Here is a 19,531-nt window from a genome sequence, read left to right as displayed (position 1 = left end):
CCTTCAACTCAAGAACGTTCAAGTTTATGCTCCAACCTAGTATTTGGATATACCAAGAAAGATGTACGGTCTAAAGATTTTCTCTTGTTTCTTATCTATTGACTTTTTGGTTCATCACGAGGAGAGATCGAGCTTCGAAAAATAGTAAATGGTCTTCTCAACAAACAAATAAATGTACTACCATTAACTTTTTACACAACTTTCTTTCTTTTAGGTATTTTTACTTGTATGAAATTCCCATATCTGGAAATAGATCCAGCCATGGGCCACAATTTTGGGCCTTCACAAACTCCAGAGATGGGTTAGCCATTTAGAAATTGAAAGCCCAGAAGAAAGCTAAGTCACATATCTGGAAATGGATCAATCCATGGGCCGAAACTTGGGCCTTCACGAACTCCTGAGATGGGCTTGCCATTTATAAATTGAAGGCCCAGAAGAAAGCTACTACCGAAATGCCGAAGCAAATGACAGAAGGTAAGCTTTGATGTCGTCATTTGTTGAGCGAGTCCCGAGCTTTGTGTGGGCTATGGCAGTCAAAACTCGAAGGCCTATATGAGCTAAGTGGTAAAGAAGAGCCAAGCTGAAGGCCGTGATTTCGATGGCTGAGACTCCGACGATGGAAGATAACAAGCAGAGGAAGTGGAAAAGAAAAGGCACTTCATCCTCGTCGGCTCGAATCAATAATTTGGACGATGGCTGTTTGATGCATATTTTCAGCTTCCTTTCCCCCATACCAGGTACCTTTTGTCTCTCTCTCTGTTGGCTGCCTGCCGCACTGTGTTTCAATTTGTTATCCAATGTTTTTTCGTAAAATTTGTTTGATCTATTTGAGGATTTCTTTTTGTTTCCTCTTAAAATTGCTTCGTTTCGATGAAATTGAAGGATTCTTCTGGTGTGCCACAAATTAAGAGGTTTTTTGGGAGGAAGAGACTGAAAATTTGCTATTTAGGTATTTCTGGAAATGGATTGGGAGAAGAAATATAATTCTGATTTCGAATTTGACTTAAGTTGGAATTTGTTATTTCATTGCATATCTAAATCCAAAAAACTCGTTTGAAGAGATGGAATGCAAATCTTTCTTATGTTGAGTCTATCGGAGTTTTTGATTGAGACTTGTCAATATTCATTACGTGTGGTTCAAGTGAACTTCCTGAGCCTCAACAGTTCTTGATATGTGAGGTTTAAAAGAATTTCTTGTAAAGTTAGAAGTTCTTTCCTGGACTTTGGGTATGAATTGGTTGGGCTAACTAGTTGGAAAGAGATAAGAAAAATTCTGGAGGCAATAGTGAAGATCTACTAATTTTGCTCTAAGAACGCCAGTTCTTTGTACTTTGTGCATTTCTTTTGCTTCTATTCCAGTGGCAAATTTTTATCATTAGCCTTGTGAAATTGTTAGTTAGTGGATGCCGCCTGCATATTTCCATGGAGTTTCTGCTTTTTTTGTCACTTTTGCCATTGAGTTTGCAGATCGGTATAACACCGCCCTCGTTTGCCACAGATGGCGTTACTTGGCATGTCATCCGAGGCTGTGGCTGCGAGTAGAACGATCTATTAAAGATTTGTCCGAGTCTGGAGTTTTCCCAACCGTTGAGGCAGCTGTTGCTGCTGCTAGGTAAGTTGTTGCATGTTCATGTTTCTTTTTTATTTTTTTATGAGGAAATAATAAGAGTTACTTGTTAATAGAGCTTGAATGATTTTGTTCTTCATAGGCCTGGGGACACCATACTAATTGCAACAGGTGGAGTTCATTCTGCCTCTAACATTCAAATTACAAAGCCACTTTGCCTGGTATGCTCTTTTTCCCCGCCTTCTTTTGGCAGCTTGGGAGTTAAAATGTATTCTTCCTATAGGATTTAAATACCATCCAATTGCGAGGAATATCTTCTGAAATCATGTGTGGTTTTTTGAATAGTTTCGCTACCCTTTAACACGAAAAAAGTGCCTTATGTTTTATGTGCGAATAATTGTTAATAACTAAGAATTGTGATCCGTGTCTTTAATAAAATTGCTAATAAAATTGCTATATAAAGCTAGAACTTGGGTTCTGTTATTCTGCCTTTAAAAAATGTTTGCACACTTTCTTTCTTCTCTTTGTAGAGAAGCTAAGAAATTATAAGAACGAACACAACCTCAACCCTATCATCCAAGTACCAGAGTCTGATAATAATATGTTGCACTATCAAAAGGAAACTACAACGTACGTAAATGCTATTAGTTCTCTCACAAAGTCTTAAAAGAAGGTTACGTTATGCAGTATTAAAGTGAACCTTTGTAGGTTTTGGCCCAGCAATTGAAATTCAGATTAAGTACTTGTTTTGAGAAGCAGTTAAATATTGGTGAAACGTAAAACGGTGGCTTCCTCATCCAGTTGTGCTCAAGTTTTGGACTATAGAGCTTTTAACTTACTTTAGCACCTTTTGTACTATGAAAGTACCAATATGAGTCATGTAGGAACTATTAGTAGAGTAGTAGTGAGGCCACCGAGTCGAACTACTAGATGGCGCATAACCAAACCAACCTAAACCGATTAGTCAACAGTTTAGTTGGTTCATTCTGGTGCGACGTGGCTTTGTAATGTTTAAGCCTTAAAATTTTGGCATTTCAAAGGCTCTAGTAGCATCGAAGCCTAATTGTCCTCTTCTGCTATTTGTTGAAGTTTCAATTTTTAGTTTATGTGTACATTATCAGTTGGCTCGGGTATGAATGATCTGGTCATGCCAAACCTGAAGCTGACTGAATATTACCAATCTTTTATACATGAGAAGTTGAACTATTGAACCGAGCTGGTCTGAACCGAAACCAGCGGCAGTTTTTGGTTGGTTTAATCGGTTTTTTTGGGGGGGTTTTCGGTTTTTCCTTGCATCCCTAATAGAGGGGGTTAGTGTTCTTAGGAGGGAGAGATCATTTTAGGATTGTCCATTGTGGGGCTTGGGAGAGAGATAGCCCTCTCGAAAGGCTATTGTTATATTGTAGTTTCTTTTTCATATTGCAATATATTAGTATTTTGTATTTTTTGTGTTGGGGTACATAACATATACGTCAATCTATTCCATACTTTTTTCTGGCTTAATTTACGATGGCAGTGTACGAACGTTCTCTTTCTCACAATGTGAAACTCATTTCATAAATAACTTTTAAGTTTCACCATTTTCCATCATTTATCTTATCTTAATATTGTTCAGATTGGTGGAGGTGAACTTCCTGAGGAGACAACACTTTTCTGTAGTCGTGGTTCGGAAAGGTACGTGGCATATAATGTAATTTGCAATGGTTAATCCTATACATTTTCTCTCTCTTAACCTTTTGAAAAAATGAACTTGAAAGGTCAAGGACCAAAATGCAGATTTTAGAGATCTTAAAAGTGTAGGAATGAAACCCGACGACTTAAATGGGATGAACTTGAAAGGTCAAGGACCAACATGGAGATTTTAGAGATCTTAAAAGTGTAGGAATAAAGTACAGTTTTAACACGATGACTTAAATGGGACGAACTTGAAAGGTCAAGTACCGAAATGGACATTTTAGAGATCTTAAAAATGTAGGAATAAAGGACGGTTTTAACACGATGACTTCAATGGAATGAACTTGAAAGATGAAAGACCGAAATGGACGTTTTAGAGGCCTTAAAAGTGTAGGAATGAAGGACGGTTTTAAGCTTCTCATTTTGTGACGTTTAGTGGCAACTAATTGAGACTGAACTTTCTGTTTCTTGTTAACAGTGCTTTGGAGTTCCTCTGTACCAGTAAACTCTCTAACTTAACAGTGAAGGCAGAACTTGGTTGCTGCTTGCTTCACAGAAAGGGAAGATTAATTATTGATGGATGTGTTCTTCAATGTGAGTCAAACCCTTTGGACTACCTATCATGCCCCATTGTTTGTACTGCAAGTCCCGATAGCCTATCGTCTTCCTCGGTGAAAGGCGGTTATACAGATGGCGTTTCTGTTTCACAAACCCGCATCGAGGGTGGTGCCAAAGCTATCCTAACGAGCGAGGACCTTGCGTTACAGCACGTTCGAGTTATTTATGCTCGAACAGCTTTGTTCTTTTGGTTTGACGTCGAACACAAGTTGCAATAATTTCCTTGTAATCCATTAGCAATGTGTATCTGTTTCAGCTGGTTAATCCTTAGGTATATATTGGTGATTCTTTAACTTGTATGATACTTCTGTTTAGGCTCGTCACATAATCGGTTTCGCCCCTAAATCTTTCGTGGTCGCTTTGTTTTTTATTCTTAACGTTTGGAGCTCCGATATGTAATTATTTCGAAAAAAAAATGATCGTCTTAGCTTATATTTTTTGTGTTTGACAATCACTCAAAATTTGTTTGATATATTACATTATTTTCTATTTAACTGGTAAGGTGAACTTTTGCACTTAAAAAAATGAATATATATATTGTTATTGTACAGTTAAATATAATTAGACCTGGAATTTTTAAAGTTAGTTATTTGTGACGTATGTTTATTAACTCGTGAGATTGGAGCATTGTCACAATTGGGTTCTTATGAGATGTTTGTAAGTGGTGTGGCACTCACTCTCACCATCTTAGGCATTCTCACACCTAAAACTGGTTTGAAAAACTTGAGAGTAGGCACGACTGAAATTTTCCATCCTCTTTTGGATGAATATGACAAGACACGGACCAAAATTATAATAGAGAGAAAATATATGAACTAAAAAATTCCATTAAAAAAATGTCAATTAAATTTAGATAATTTAGCTTTTATACCTCTGTAAGAAATTACATTAAATACTAAATTGTTACTCTTTTAATATAATGACATATTATTCTTATAAAAAATAAATCAAAATAAGTATTAATTGAACCAGGTAATATTAAACTCAAAAAAGTAGTAACAAAGTCCAACAAATTAATTGAACAAAAAAGAGAAAACTTGGAAGACATTGTGTCTAAAAAAACAGGACCCGATCCATGCCATCATTGATTACTCGTTTTGTGTGTTTAAGCTCATCGGGAGGGAATCAAAACATTAACTTTGGGTAATAACCAGTGTCTTTATCCACTAAGTTATGCTCAAGTCTTTACTCATATGCTCCTCCGCTACATTGGTAAGGGTGGTGGACCCGAACTAAAGTCAAAAAAAGTATCCGCGAACACACATGGACGCCCTTTTATGGGAAGAACTTTGGTCACGTGAGTCTTAACATGCCTCCGCTACATTGGTAAGGGTGGTGGTGGTGGACCATAACTAAAGTCAAAATAAGTATTCGCGAACACACGTGGACGCCCTTTTATGGGAAGAACTTTGGTCACGTGAGTTTTAACATGGTAAGAAATCACTTGTCCTTCGTCGGCTTCCATTAAAAGTTCATCTGAACTCACAAACAACAATGGCTTCTCGACTCCAAAAAAAGGACCAATTGTCATTAGTTTTGACCATGAAAAGACATCTTTCTCCATCTCCCAAACCGAGAACGTTTTTTCATTCCCTGCGTTTGAGCCGTGAAATACAACAATTGATCCATTCAACATTCCCATACTTATATTAGGGTTTAACATCACATCCTCCTCCACTAAATTGTTCGGTACTGGAATTTTGCCAAAAATTTCTTCGCTCATGTCAAACGTGCGTATAATATTTCCTTTTGTATTTCTTGACCACCAATAAGATTTTCCTTCATGATGCATCTCACAACCCCCTGTTATCATTAAATACCTAAAATTAGGGGATTCAATTTCCCTCCATCTTTCTTTCCTCAACTCCCAAATCTCCACTCGAAGTGGTAGAAGATTATAGGCTCCCTCTTCGTCCGGGAATTGTACAACCCTAACAACTTTGAAATCCCCAGATTTGGAATCATATCCGAATCCAACACCGCTTGTTAATGAATCAAACATTTCATAGGGATCTTCATTGTGAAGAATCGATGATGGAAGCTTACGAAACTTTTCGGTCATCATATTAAAGAGGAAAATATCTCTATCGTACAAAAGACAAACTAAACCTTGAGAATGACCGTGAATAGTATTTTTTCGAAAATCACTTGATGGATTGTTGACATCGAGAATGGAAATAGATCGATCAGGGGTGTGGGAAAACTTGATGATGGAGGGTATATACGTATAGAGTTGAAAACCGATAATTATTCGACGGTTGATATAAATACATTTATCTTGTAAAGAAAAAATTGCAGGATCGTTGATCAGAGCGTACCATAATTTGCAAACAGACTTAAATTGGAGTAGAGACTCTGCGGGAAGCCTTGATAGAATTTCGATCAACAATACTATGGGGAGATCTTTTAGAGTCGCCATTAGAGGGTTCAAGTTTTATTTAACCATCGTTCATCATTATATAAGGAAGAGGTGAATGCAAGAAAGGATGAGCTGTCATTTATCTATTTATTTATTTATTTATTTTTGTGCGAACCAAATAACGTACCAAAATTAGATAGTTTTTGTTTTTTTTGTTTTTTTTTTTTTGCTATTTTTAATGCATCCTTAATGGTTAGGGAATAATTAAGAATTTTAATAATAAAATAATTTTAATGAACTTACTTTAAAACATCATATATTATACTTAATCGTTCAAGAAACCGTCACTCACTACACATAGAAATTTAACACATATTGCGACTGTAGAGGGTGACCCGACCCGTGACCCAATTTGCAGTCCAAGATGAGCCCCTTCCCAAACTGCAACGGCTTTCAACTGACTCGACCTGGTTCCTTCCTATGCAATGTTATTTTGTCAGTGTCATGCAGAAAGTGCGAGTACTCACATATGGAGAGCCTTCTTGCATGCGTGTAGGTGCGTGACAACGTGTGAGGTGTGTCACAATCCGCAATATGATTGTGACCTGAGTAAGTCATCGAGGACGATGACTAAGTTAAGTGGGGGAGAATGTCACAACCTTACTATGAAGAGAGTAGGTTGTGACCCTCACGCCATGACAAGCAAAGGGGTGTCCCTCAAGAGACGCCCATCCGGCCATATGCGGGCCAACGAAGAAGAATGCCATGATGCGATCGAGGAGGACGATGCATCATCCAACACACCACCACGCAAAGTGGGCATTGAAGACATGTTGAGACACAAGCATAACAGAGACATCAGCATAGACATGAAGGACAAGATAGGCTTGTTGAAGGGCCGGGTAGGGCCCCGGGCCTTAACCTCAAAAGTCGAGGTTCCGGAAGGAATTTGGTCATGCGGTTCGGGAGTTAAGTCCGTCCATATGAAATATGAATGCTCGCCAAGTTTGGTGTCAATCGGACATGGGACGGACAATGCACGACACCGTATGACACCTCACGAAAATCATGTCTACTCCTGGTAGAATGAAAATGGCTCAAAATGTACTATAGGGGGGTACCATGGTGTTAGCTCTCCACCACCCCTGGGCCCTGTGGCCTAAGTGAGCTACCCTGTGGCACATACGTGTGTCACAGTGTGGGCGAGCGTGCCGAGACGAGTGTCTCGGGGCGACTTCCTTTGAAATGGGTTTTTGAAGGACAGTACCGGACGGCACGGGTGTGCCGGTATTGCGCCCTAGCCCGCGTGTTGGAGGTTGCTACATACACCCGCTATCCGATACGGTATCCGTAAATGACTCGGCATAGGCACGGGAGGGCCTATGCCTCGATAGAACCCGGATGGATGGATGTCCGGGAAGTCCCGATGAGATGAACGACACGCGGGCCCATTCTCGATGGCATGACCGAACGAGTTATGATGAGCGACGACATCCCGAGACTCGGGATGGCGTCAAGACATATGGACCCTGTCGATGGAGATCGAGATGGCAAGATGAGATGCGACGTTGTATTGAGAGACCTTGGCCCGAGCAGAGGCAAGGTCGAGCCGAATGAGTTGGCCTAGCGTAGAGGCAAGTCGGATGTGTCGCAGATGATTGAACGTACACGCACAGGCGGCGTGTGTGGTTGAACAAGCTTGGATTCCGCACAAGCGATGTTCGATTGGCGAAGACAAACCTCGCCTAAGGTCCGACGAAGCCACAAAGCCGGGGCGAAAAATATAATGGGGCTTAATTCCCCTTAAGGCTGGTCGTGAACATGTATAGATCACGACGCCGCACGGTCAAAGATATAGGACCGTGACAAGGTGCTCCTTCTTTTTCTGTTTGACCTCCGTTCAACTATCTATATTATATAGATAATTTTGATTATTTTATTTTAAATTATTATCGATGTAATTTTATGATTTTTTTCCTAGGTTCCTCGAGGCATTCTAAGCATTTTTTTTTTTTGTCCTTCTACAACAGTTGGAGATTCAACCTCTAAGGTCCTTAATAAAATCTCAACCGCTCGAAATTAAAAAGCAAATGAAAAAATTTTCGTATCTATTGGGCTCGGCGGTTACAATAGGTACTGAAAAATGTGTCTGCCGCTGTTTCTGTTAAGAATGTGAAACATAAATAGAATTGGGATCGAAAGTATGATCTTCATCGATGTTTACAACGTTTTAAATAGGATAGAAACTATCCACTACGGAAAAATATATAACTAACTAATATAAAATATACTGCTAACAACTCCCAAAATATCTAAGATATACTCCCTAACTAATTATTAAAGTATATCTCCAAATATCATATCTTAATACTCCCCCTCGAGTTGGACAGTGTATGTCAATCACACCCAACTTGTCCTTCAAAAAAAATCAAACTGATGTCTTCCCAAAGCTTTAGTGAAAACATCTGCCAATTGCATTTTAGTCGAGACATAACACGGTTTGATGATTCCAGCTTGTAACTTTTCTCGAACTATATGACAATCTATTTCAATGTGTTTCGTACGTTCGTGAAAAACTGCATTGGCTGCTATATGTAATGCTGCTTGATTATCACAATATAATAATGCTGGTTCGGATAGTGGAACATTCAAGTCTTGAAGAATGTAACTTAACCAAGTTAACTCTAAACAAGTATTTGCCATAGCTCGATACTCGGCTTCTACTGATGATTTGGACACATTAGTCTGCTTTTTAGACTTCCAAGAAATAATTGAATTTTCAAGGAAAATGCAGAACCCAGATATAGACCGTCTGGAAGTTCGACAACCACCCCAGTCAGAATCGCAATATGCTTGTAATCTTAAATTGTTTTCAGATGGTAGTAGGAGTCCTTGACCATGAGTAGCTCTGATGTATTTCAGAACTCGAAGAGCTGCCTCCCAATGTGGTTTTCTTAGTTCGTGCATAAATTGACGAAGGATACGAACTGAATAAACTATGTCAGGCCTAGTAACGGTCAAATATATTAATCTGCCAATCAACCGTCTGTATTTACTTGGATCATTCAACTTCTCTCCTTCAGTTAAAAGAAAGTTTTAGATTTTGCTCCATAGGAAATTTTTCTGGACGTGCTTCTATAAGATCTGTGTCTTGAAGGATATCTAGAGCATACTTCGTTTGAGACATAAAAATTACTTTTCTAGACCGAGAAAATTCAATGCCTAGAAAATATTTCAAATTCCCTAAATCTTTGATAAGGAATCTCTTGAGTAAACTAGTCTTGAGGTATTGAATTTCTTTGAGATCATTGCCTGTCAACAGAATATCATCAACATAGATTAGAACTGCAGTGAAAGAAGTACCTCTTACTCTTAGTAAAAAAAGAGTAATCTGCTTGAGTGTAGCCTGCATTTTGTATAGTGATAGAAAATATGGAGAACCAATTGCGAGAAGCCTGTTTTAATCCATAAAGAGATTTATGGAGCCGACATACTGTATTCTCCCCCTGTCGGCGAAGACCTGGTGGTAAAGACATATAGATTTCTTCGTCTAGATTACCATGGAGAAAGGCATTTTCAACATCCAACTGATGGGTGAACCATTTTCGAGCAGCAGCAACAGTGAGTAAGCAACGAAGTGTAGTACGTTTCGCTGTAGGAGAAAATGTCTCTGTGTAATCTATACCTTCAACCAGAGTGTATCCATTTGCTACCAGTCGAGCTTTATAACGTTCAACAGAACCATCAGAGTTGTATTTAACTTTGTACACCCAACGGCAACCAATAGCTTTATGACCAGGTGGTAGAGGAACGAGATACCAAGTATGATTACGTTCCAAAACTGCAATTTCATCATTCATAGCCTGGTGCCATAATGGGTCACCAACTGCCTCGTCATAGGTTTTAGGTTCTGTCTGGGATGTAATAAGAGCTAGAAAAGCACGTTGAGTAGGAGAAAAACGGGAGAATGAAAGGTAATGATGAAGTGGATACCTGGTGCCAGTTCTGGGACCTCAGCTATAGGTTAAATGATTGGTTCCAGAAGACATCTCATAATCCTTATGCCAAGCTGGAGGTTGTTTAGTACGAGTAGAACGTCGGAGTGGAACTGATGTATCAGGTGGGATAGGATTAGAATTAGTGGGTGAATCTGGAGAAAGGAGCAGAGGGTGGAGGAGACGACGAAGTAGTAGGTGAAAGAATAGGAGATGAAGGAGGAATAGGATCATGAAGTGGTACAATAAGAGTCGAAGGAGCTAATGTCAAAGTTTGTGAAGCTGATGAAAAAGTAAAATCATCTTAACAAAATTTAACATCACGGCTGATAAAGAATTTGTGAGATTGCATGTCATACAACTTGTAACCTTTATGACCACAAGGATATCCTACGAAAACACAAGAAATTGCCCGTTGTTCAAATTTTTGCTTAGGATGTACTATAGTTGCATAACATTTACAACCAAAAACTTTAAGACGATGAAATGTAGGTGGAGTGCTTCAAAGGGTGTTTTGTTAGATAAGAATGGTGATGGCGTTCTATTTATAAGATAAACAGCAGTTAAAATGCACTCTCCCTAAAAATTAAGTGGAACCTGTGACGGAAAGAGAAGAGCCCTAGCTATATTTAGGATATGACGATGCTTATGTTCTACGACCCCATTTTGTTGTGGAGTATAGACACAAGGGCGCTGAAATTCAATGCCACAAGAAGTAAAAACTGGTTGCAAAGATAGGAACTCAGTCCCATTGTCTGATCGAACTATTTTGACAGTAGTATGAAATTGAGTTAGAACGAATTTAACAAAGTTCATTAACAAATGATGTACTTCTGACTTATGTTGCATTAGAAAAACCCAAGTACATCGAGTAAAATCATCAACAATAGTGAGAAAAAAACGCAAACCAAAATGGGTAGGAATTTTATGTGGTCCCCAAACATCAGAATGTATCAGATCAAAGGCAGAATGGGTTGTTATTGAACTTCTTGGAAAAGACAACCTAGTTTGTTTTGCTAACGGGCAGATACTACAGTTATGAGAATAACTAGCATTATTAAGATGCAATTGATCAGCTGGAAATTTAAAACGAGAAAAAGAAGATGACCTAGGCGTAAATGCCACAAATCAGATGGCTGAGATATTTGATGAGCGGAAGATTTGATTGGAGATGAAGAAATATGATAGAGATCTTCAAATTGTTTACCCGAGCCAAACATCTTGCCCGCAGCCAAGTCATGCATAACACAAGAATCAAGATAGGTGACATAACATTTCAAGTCATTGTTAAGTTTGCTGATGGACATTAGATTTAAATTGAATGAAGGCACACATAAAACATTGTTTAATTTAAGGTTAGAGCTAAGGGAAATATTGTCAGTATGCGACACACGTGCTGTCCCTCCATTAGGTAAATTTATTGTAGACATGATGGTAGCCTTCAGTTCAAGTCATAACAGAAGATTTTGAGACTATATGATCCGTAGCTCCACTATCGAGAATCCATGAATTAGAACTCGCAGAGTTAATAGATAATGTAGATACTGGAAACAAACTTGCAACATTGATGTGATTGTTAGAATTACCAGAAGGGTGATGATTGATTGCAGATAAGGCTTGTGCTATATGTTGTAATTGCTCAGAAGAAAAATTTGGAATGGAATGAGGTGACTGTTCTTTTGTATTCAACCGAAAAACATCGGCCATATTTGCAGATGATTGATATCCAAACACTCATTAATTGTATGACCACTTTTATTGCAGTGTTCACATGATTTGTCCTTGGCGAATTTTGAATACGTCGTTTTCTTCTGCGCTGCTGATGCAATCGAGAAATTCTCAGTAGGTTCAGAAGTTGCCTGACGCGGCATCTCTTCTTGTACAAGTAATGAATAGGCTTGCCTCACATTAGGTAATGGAGCCATCATCAGTATGTTAGATCTCGTCGTTTTATAAGACTCATTGAGCCCCATGAGCAATTGCATCAACTTGTCTTCTTCGCGTTGATCAACATGTATTTGACGTTGATTACAGGTAAATGGTGTGTGGTATGCTTCCAGTTCATCCCAGAGTGCTTTGAGATTGGTGAAATATGCTGACAGTGCCATGGTTCCTTGTGACATCGTTGCTATCGACTTTTGTATCTGTAAAATTGCTCGGGCATTCTTTTGTGAGAATTGATCGTGAAGATCAACCCACACTTGATGAGTTGTCTTGGCGTGAAGAATGCCTTTAGCGATATCTGCTTCAACGGAATGAGTTAACCAAAATATTATCATACTGTTGCACTGATTCCAGAGTTCAAATTCGGTTGAATTTGCATCTTGAGACGATTCTTCAATTGTGCCTCCAGAGTTCAAATTCGGTTGAATTTGCATCTTGAGACGATTCTTCAATTGTGGCATCAGTGAAACCAATTTTCTTCTTGGCAATAAGAGCATGCATAAGTGATTTACTCCAAGATTGGTAATTTGCTCCATTTAATTTGATTGGAACAAGTGAATATCCCGGCTGATCAGAGTGATGAATATAATAAGGATGTGTTAAATCAAGATCTGAAATTTTGAAGCTGGATTTGGTTGATTCCGCCATAAAGGAAATTTTGATATTTAAGAACACCAAGATCGGTGCTCTGATACCATGTCAAGAATGAGAAATATAATTGGGATCGAAAGTATGATCTTGATTAGTGTTTAACCCGTTTTAAATAGGAGAAAAGTATATTTATATTTTTGCATTTTTTAGAAATACTTTTATCAATTAAAATGAATGGTGCACTTTAATAGTTGAAATAATTTAATTATTTAATTTTCTTAACATAAAGAAATTTACGATTAAAGTAATTTATTTATTTTTTTTCATAGAAGTCTTACACATCTCAGAATGAAGTGCTTAGGTAAAAAGCAAACCGTGGTGGGCAGTCGGCAAAAGGACAATCAATAAGGGTTGCACCATCCTTATGGAAGCATAATACGATTTCATGCAATTGGGTCTGTTTAGTGTTTTTATTGACGTTGCAACGAAGCCCTGGCTTCTTCCCGGTTGCGGCTTGAATGGCATTTTTGATGACTTGATATTGGCGGGATGTGTTGCCGGTCGGACCGAGTTTGGCGGCCTTCAAAATAGCCAGTAGGTCGTATCTGGGGTTTGTGCGAATGTTCAAAGCTGTTTGAAAATATTGAACTTGGTCAAAAACATTCTCCGAACATGGTCCATGTTTATTCCATTCCCTTCTCCAAAAATCTATGTCGTCGGGTCTTTCCAAGTTTGGCCAATGATGAGTCAGAAGTGGTTCGAGTGCAGCAAATCCCTGAACAAAAAAAAAAAACCAGTTAGAATGTGATGCATTTGTAGGAGTCATTTTGTATATGGAAGGTACCTGAATGGTTTCAGAAAATTTTGTTCCTCCGCGGCAAACAAGGTAGCGCTTGGTGTAGTTAGCCGGCCATAGGCCATGGATGGTGAACCTGGTTGGAGATGGTGATTGAGCACACGGGAAATTTGCACATGTGGCCGGAGGCCACTGTTGCACCATTTGAAACAATTCAAATTGGGCATTCACAGAGAAGATGAGAGTGGAGAGGAGGATGAGATGAATATGAGCCATAAAGAGAAGTTAAGTGATGGTATACACAAATTGGAATGGCAATATATACATATATATATAATAGACGAAAGGGAGTGGAGAGCATGGAGAAGAAGGGAGAAAAATAAAAAGATAAAAAAAGGAAAATCCAAAATTATTGAATTTTATGTGTTATCAATTATTTCTCAACCACTCTTTGGTTTAGGTTAATTTTTTGACCCCCAATTGATTCGGTTCGGTTCGGCTTCGGGTTCACTGGACAACAACCTCGACTTGACTCGAACCGGATAAAATGTTATACACTATATTAAGACATGTTACGAATTCACAACAATGTCTCCACGTACGTATTCTTTGTCTAATTTTAATCTTTGTGTCAGGGGTGGGGTGTACATTCAACCCGAATTCTAAGGTTTGGGTTCTGTTCGGTTCGGTTTCGGGTTAATGAGACAAAAACTTCGCGTTGACCGAATAGAGCAACATTTAGAAAGTACATTAAGAACCGTCCTACTTTGGCCCTCTATATTTAACTAGGCACATTATTTTTAGTTTTTTTTTTTATATTTTTATATATTTTTTTTTAATTTCTTTTTTTTTTTTAAATACCTAATATTTCCTTCTATTTCCAAACACATATCATGGTTTATAATACCCATTTATATTATTTTTAATTTCTTTTTTTTAAAAAAATACATCATATTTCCTCTTATTTCTAAACACATTGTTTATAATACCAATAAGCTAAAACAACGTCTATATATATATTTATTAATTTTGATTTATACATAAATTTAGTTATTATTTTTGTTTCAATGGAAAGAAAAGTTTACAAAGTTTATTGATTTTGATTTATACATATGTTTAAGTTTACGTTATTTTCCTCCACCATTTTTTTTCGCACGGTAAAGTAAAGTTTGCCCAAAATATTTTGACTTTCTTTGACACCTATCTTAATAGACTCTCAAAATTTGGTTAGACAAATAGTTCTAAAATTTTAGTGTATTTATTATTTTTTATCACAATCCTAGCTCGCCCCACTCCACTCCACAGAACCCACGTTCACGTGCTCACCTTTCCAGTTTCAACCAAACCAAACCAAACCCTTTTCTGGTCACATATCTGGAAATGGATCCAGCCATGACATGGGCCGCAATTTTGGGCCTTCACAAACTCCTGGGCTGGGCTGGGCTGGGCTACCCATTTAGAAATTGAAGGCCCAGACGAAAGCTACTACCAAAACAATCTGGTTGCCGAAGCAAATGACAGAAGCTAAGCTATGATGTGGTAATTTGTTGAGCTGAGTCCCGAGCTTTGTGTGGGCTATGGCAGTCAAAGCTCGGAGGCCGGTATGAGTTGAGTGGTAAAGAAGCTTTGTGTGGGCTATGGCAGTCAAAGCTCGGAGGCCGGTATGAGTTGAGTGGTAAAGAAGAGCCAGAGCCAGAGCCAGAGCCAGAGCCAGAGCCAGAGCCAGTGCCAGTGCCAGTGCCAGTGCCAGTGCCAGTGCCAGTGCCAGTGCCTAAGGCCGTCATTTCGATGGTTCAGACGCCGACGATGGAAGTTAACAAGCACAGGAAGTTGATCAATAATTTGGACGATGGCTGTTTGATGCATATTTTCACCTTCCTTTCCCCCATACCAGCTATCTTTCCTTTCCCCATGCATATTTTCAGCTTCCTTTCAGCTTCCTGCCGCAATGTGTTTCAATTTGTTATCGAATGTTTCTTCGTAAAATTTGTTTGATCTATTTGAGGATTTCTTTTTTGTTCCCTCTTAAAATTGCTTCGTTTGGATGAAATTGAAGGATTCTTCTGGTTGTGCCACAAATTAAGAGGTTTTCTGGGAGGAAGAGACTGAAAATTTTCAATTTAGGTATTTCTGGAAATGGATTGGGAGAAGAAATATAATTCTGATTTCGAATTTGACTTAAGTTGGAATTTGTTATTTCATTGCACATCTAAATCCAAAAAACTCGTTTGAAGAGATGGAATGCAAATCTTTCTTATGTTGAGTCTATCGGAGTTTTTGATTGAGACTTGTCAATATTCATTACGTGTGGTTCAAGTGAACTTCCTGAGCCTCAACAGTTCTTGATATGTGAGGTTTAAAAGAATTTCTTGTAAAGTTAGAAGTTCTTTCCTGGACTTTGGGTATGAATTGGTTGGGCTAACTAGTTGGAAAGAGATAAGAAAAATTCTGGAGGCAATAGTGAAGATCTACTAATTTTGCTCTAAGAACGCCAGTTCTTTGTACTTTGTGCATTTCTTTTGCTTCTATTCCAGTGGCAAATTTTTATCATTAGCCTTGTGAAATTGTTAGTTAGTGGATGCCGCCTGCATATTTCCATGGAGTTTCTGCTTTTTTTGTCACTTTTGCCATTGAGTTTGCAGATCGGTATAACACCGCCCTCGTTTGCCACAGATGGCGTTACTTGGCATGTCATCCGAGGCTGTGGCTGCGAGTAGAACGATCTATTAAAGATTTGTCCGAGTCTGGAGTTTTCCCAACCGTTGAGGCAGCTGTTGCTGCTGCTAGGTAAGTTGTTGCATGTTCATGTTTCTTTTTTATTTTTTTATGAGGAAATAATAAGAGTTACTTGTTAATAGAGCTTGAATGATTTTGTTCTTCATAGGCCTGGGGACACCATACTAATTGCAACAGGTGGAGTTCATTCTGCCTCTAACATTCAAATTACAAAGCCACTTTGCCTGGTATGCTCTTTTTCCCCGCCTTCTTTTGGCAGCTTGGGAGTTAAAATGTATTCTTCCTATAGGATTTAAATACCATCCAATTGCGAGGAATATCTTCTGAAATCATGTGTGGTTTTTTGAATAGTTTCGCTACCCTTTAACACGAAAAAAGTGCCTTATGTTTTATGTGCGAATAATTGTTAATAACTAAGAATTGTGATCCGTGTCTTTAATAAAATTGCTAATAAAATTGCTATATAAAGCTAGAACTTGGGTTCTGTTATTCTGCCTTTAAAAAATGTTTGCACACTTTCTTTCTTCTCTTTGTAGAGAAGCTAAGAAATTATAAGAACGAACACAACCTCAACCCTATCATCCAAGTACCAGAGTCTGATAATAATATGTTGCACTATCAAAAGGAAACTACAACGTACGTAAATGCTATTAGTTCTCTCACAAAGTCTTAAAAGAAGGTTACGTTATGCAGTATTAAAGTGAACCTTTGTAGGTTTTGGCCCAGCAATTGAAATTCAGATTAAGTACTTGTTTTGAGAAGCAGTTAAATATTGGTGAAACGTAAAACGGTGGCTTCCTCATCCAGTTGTGCTCAAGTTTTGGACTATAGAGCTTTTAACTTACTTTAGCACCTTTTGTACTATGAAAGTGCCAATATGAGTCATGTAGGAAATATTAGTAGAGTAGTAGTGAGGCCACCGAGTCGAACTACTAGATGGTGCATAACCAAACCAACCTAAACCGATTAGTCAACAGTTTAGTTGGTTCATTCTGGTGCGACGTGGCTTTGTAATGTTTAAGCCTTAAAATTTTGGCATTTCAAAGGCTCTAGTAGCATCGAAGCCTAATTGTCCTCTTCTGCTATTTGTTGAAGTTTCAATTTTTAGTTTATGTGTACATTATCAGTTGGCTCGGGTATGAATGATCTGGTCATGCCAAACCTGAAGCTGATTGAATATTACCAATCTTTTATACATGAGAAGTTGAACTATTGAACCGAGCTGGTCTGAACCGAAACCAGCGGCAGTTTTTGGTTGGTTTAATCGGTTTTTTTGGGGGGGTTTTCCGTTTTTCCTTGCATCCCTAATAGAGGGGGTTAGTGTTCTTAGGAGGGAGAGATCATTTTAGGATTGTCCATTGTGGGGCTTGGGAGAGAGATAGCCCTCTCGAAAGGCTATTGTTATATTGTAGTTTCTTTTTCATATTGCAATATATTAGTATTTTGTATTTTTTGTGTTGGGGTACATAACATATACGTCAATCTATTCCATACTTTTTTCTGGCTTAATTTACGATGGCAGTGTACGAACGTTCTCTTTCTCACAATGTGAAACTCATTTCATAAATAACTTTTAAGTTTCACCATTTTCCATCATTTATCTTATCTTAATATTGTTCAGATTGGTGGAGGTGAACTTCCTGAGGAGACAACACTTTTCTGTAGTCGTGGTTCGGAAAGGTACGTGGCATATAATGTAATTTGCAATGGTTAATCCTATACATTTTCTCTCTCTTAACCTTTTGAAAAAATGAACTTGAAAGGTCAAGGACCAAAATGCAGATTTTAGAGATCTTAAAAGTGTAGGAATGAAACCCGACGACTTAAATGGGATGAACTTGAAAGGTCAAGGACCAACATGGAGATTTTAGAGATCTTAAAAGTGTAGGAATAAAGTACAGTTTTAACACGATGACTTAAATGGGACGAACTTGAAAGGTCAAGTACCGAAATGGACATTTTAGAGATCTTAAAAATGTAGGAATAAAGGACGGTTTTAACACGATGACTTCAATGGAATGAACTTGAAAGATGAAAGACCGAAATGGACGTTTTAGAGGCCTTAAAAGTGTAGGAATGAAGGACGGTTTTAAGCTTCTCATTTTGTGACGTTTAGTGGCAACTAATTGAGACTGAACTTTCTGTTTCTTGTTAACAGTGCTTTGGAGTTCCTCTGTACCAGTAAACTCTCTAACTTAACAGTGAAGGCAGAACTTGGTTGCTGCTTGCTTCACAGAAAGGGAAGATTAATTATTGATGGATGTGTTCTTCAATGTGAGTCAAACCCTTTGGACTACCTATCATGCCCCATTGTTTGTACTGCAAGTCCCGATAGCCTATCGTCTTCCTCGGTGAAAGGCGGTTATACAGATGGCGTTTCTGTTTCACAAACCCGCATCGAGGGTGGTGCCAAAGCTATCCTAACGAGCGAGGACCTTGCGTTACAGCACGTTCGAGTTATTTATGCTCGAACAGCTTTGTTCTTTTGGTTTGACGTCGAACACAAGTTGCAATAATTTCCTTGTAATCCATTAGCAATGTGTATCTGTTTCAGCTGGTTAATCCTTAGGTATATATTGGTGATTCTTTAACTTGTATGATACTTCTGTTTAGGCTCGTCACATAATCGGTTTCGCCCCTAAATCTTTCGTGGTCGCTTTGTTTTTTATTCTTAACGTTTGGAGCTCCGATATGTAATTATTTCGAAAAAAAAATGATCGTCTTAGCTTATATTTTTTGTGTTTGACAATCACTCAAAATTTGTTTGATATATTACATTATTTTCTATTTAACTGGTAAGGTGAACTTTTGCACTTAAAAAAATGAATATATATATTGTTATTGTACAGTTAAATATAATTAGACCTGGAATTTTTAAAGTTAGTTATTTGTGACGTATGTTTATTAACTCGTGAGATTGGAGCATTGTCACAATTGGGTTCTTATGAGATGTTTGTAAGTGGTGTGGCACTCACTCTCACCATCTTAGGCATTCTCACACCTAAAACTGGTTTGAAAAACTTGAGAGTAGGCACGACTGAAATTTTCCATCCTCTTTTGGATGAATATGACAAGACACGGACCAAAATTATAATAGAGAGAAAATATATGAACTAAAAAATTCCATTAAAAAAATGTCAATTAAATTTAGATAATTTAGCTTTTATACCTCTGTAAGAAATTACATTAAATACTAAATTGTTACTCTTTTAATATAATGACATATTATTCTTATAAAAAATAAATCAAAA

At 38.0% G+C, this 19,531-nt stretch overlaps 5 protein-coding genes across 6 annotated transcripts; 2 read left to right on the top strand and 3 right to left on the bottom strand.

Moving 5' to 3' along the window:
- The first annotated feature begins 446 nt into the window (after positions 1 to 446).
- On the top strand, positions 447 to 4,353 carry SKIP5 (SKP1/ASK-interacting protein 5). 2 transcript variants are annotated; one of them, XM_087126885.1, is made up of 5 exons: positions 447 to 737; positions 1,468 to 1,612; positions 1,710 to 1,788; positions 3,183 to 3,257; positions 3,720 to 3,891. In XM_087126885.1, exons 1-5 carry the CDS (start codon positions 599 to 601, stop codon positions 3,744 to 3,746), a joined length of 465 nt encoding a protein of 154 aa, XP_086983011.1. In that variant the 5' UTR covers positions 447 to 598; the 3' UTR covers positions 3,747 to 3,891. The 2 variants fall into 2 exon arrangements, with proteins under 2 accessions (XP_086983011.1, XP_086983010.1); XM_087126884.1 differs by having other exon boundaries at positions 449 to 737; positions 3,183 to 3,241; positions 3,720 to 4,353.
- Positions 4,354 to 4,812: 459 nt separating this feature from the next.
- Positions 4,813 to 6,048, bottom strand: LOC147791002 (F-box/kelch-repeat protein At3g06240-like). The gene has a single exon (XM_087127197.1). The coding sequence runs from the start codon at positions 5,922 to 5,924 to the stop codon at positions 5,178 to 5,180; it is 747 nt and encodes a 248-aa protein (XP_086983323.1). The 5' UTR covers positions 5,925 to 6,048; the 3' UTR covers positions 4,813 to 5,177.
- Positions 6,049 to 11,898: 5,850 nt separating this feature from the next.
- Positions 11,899 to 12,618, bottom strand: LOC147791001 (uncharacterized). Its single transcript, XM_087126951.1, has one exon. The coding sequence runs from the start codon at positions 12,616 to 12,618 to the stop codon at positions 11,899 to 11,901; it is 720 nt and encodes a 239-aa protein (XP_086983077.1).
- A 422-nt stretch (positions 12,619 to 13,040) lies between these two features.
- On the bottom strand, positions 13,041 to 13,842 carry LOC111801870 (ribonuclease MC-like). The gene is made up of 2 exons (XM_023686071.2): positions 13,593 to 13,842; positions 13,041 to 13,523 (listed from the first exon to the last, which is right to left on the bottom strand). The coding sequence occupies exons 1-2, from the start codon at positions 13,818 to 13,820 to the stop codon at positions 13,092 to 13,094; spliced, it is 660 nt and encodes a 219-aa protein (XP_023541839.1). The 5' UTR covers positions 13,821 to 13,842; the 3' UTR covers positions 13,041 to 13,091.
- Positions 13,843 to 15,685: 1,843 nt separating this feature from the next.
- On the top strand, positions 15,686 to 19,072 carry LOC147791000 (F-box protein SKIP5-like). Its single transcript, XM_087126694.1, has 4 exons — positions 15,686 to 16,331; positions 16,429 to 16,507; positions 17,902 to 17,960; positions 18,439 to 19,072. Exons 1-4 carry the CDS (start codon positions 16,123 to 16,125, stop codon positions 18,794 to 18,796), a joined length of 705 nt encoding a protein of 234 aa, XP_086982820.1. The 5' UTR covers positions 15,686 to 16,122; the 3' UTR covers positions 18,797 to 19,072.
- The last annotated feature ends 459 nt before the right edge of the window (positions 19,073 to 19,531 follow it).

The sequence above is a fragment of the Cucurbita pepo genome, chromosome 9, assembly GCF_057944985.1.
Source record: "Cucurbita pepo subsp. pepo isolate OVF chromosome 9, ASM5794498v1, whole genome shotgun sequence".
NCBI classification, from domain to species: Eukaryota; Viridiplantae; Streptophyta; class Magnoliopsida; order Cucurbitales; family Cucurbitaceae; genus Cucurbita; species Cucurbita pepo.
This window is presented reverse-complemented; position numbering and strand designations above follow the sequence as displayed.

Bases quoted from the DNA above. Each gene is read 5' to 3' on its own strand.
- SKIP5 (XM_087126884.1), top strand. From the start codon at position 599: ATGGCTGAGACTCCGACGATGGAAGATAACAAGCAGAGGAAGTGGAAA. The intron at 1,613-1,709 runs GTAAGTTGTTGC...TGTTCTTCATAG, and splicing joins GCAGCTGTTGCTGCTGCTAG to GCCTGGGGACACCATACTAA. The intron at 3,242-3,719 runs GTACGTGGCATA...TCTTGTTAACAG, and splicing joins TGTAGTCGTGGTTCGGAAAG to TGCTTTGGAGTTCCTCTGTA.
- LOC147791002 (XM_087127197.1), bottom strand. From the start codon at position 5,924: ATGATGACCGAAAAGTTTCGTAAGCTTCCATCATCGATTCTTCACAAT.
- LOC147791001 (XM_087126951.1), bottom strand. From the start codon at position 12,618: ATGCCACAATTGAAGAATCGTCTCAAGATGCAAATTCAACCGAATTTG.
- LOC111801870 (XM_023686071.2), bottom strand. From the start codon at position 13,820: ATGGCTCATATTCATCTCATCCTCCTCTCCACTCTCATCTTCTCTGTG. The intron at 13,524-13,592 runs GTACCTTCCATA...TTTTTTGTTCAG, and splicing joins AATTTTCTGAAACCATTCAG to GGATTTGCTGCACTCGAACC.
- LOC147791000 (XM_087126694.1), top strand. From the start codon at position 16,123: ATGCCGCCTGCATATTTCCATGGAGTTTCTGCTTTTTTTGTCACTTTT. The intron at 16,508-17,901 runs GTATGCTCTTTT...AATATTGTTCAG, and splicing joins TTACAAAGCCACTTTGCCTG to ATTGGTGGAGGTGAACTTCC. The intron at 17,961-18,438 runs GTACGTGGCATA...TCTTGTTAACAG, and splicing joins TGTAGTCGTGGTTCGGAAAG to TGCTTTGGAGTTCCTCTGTA.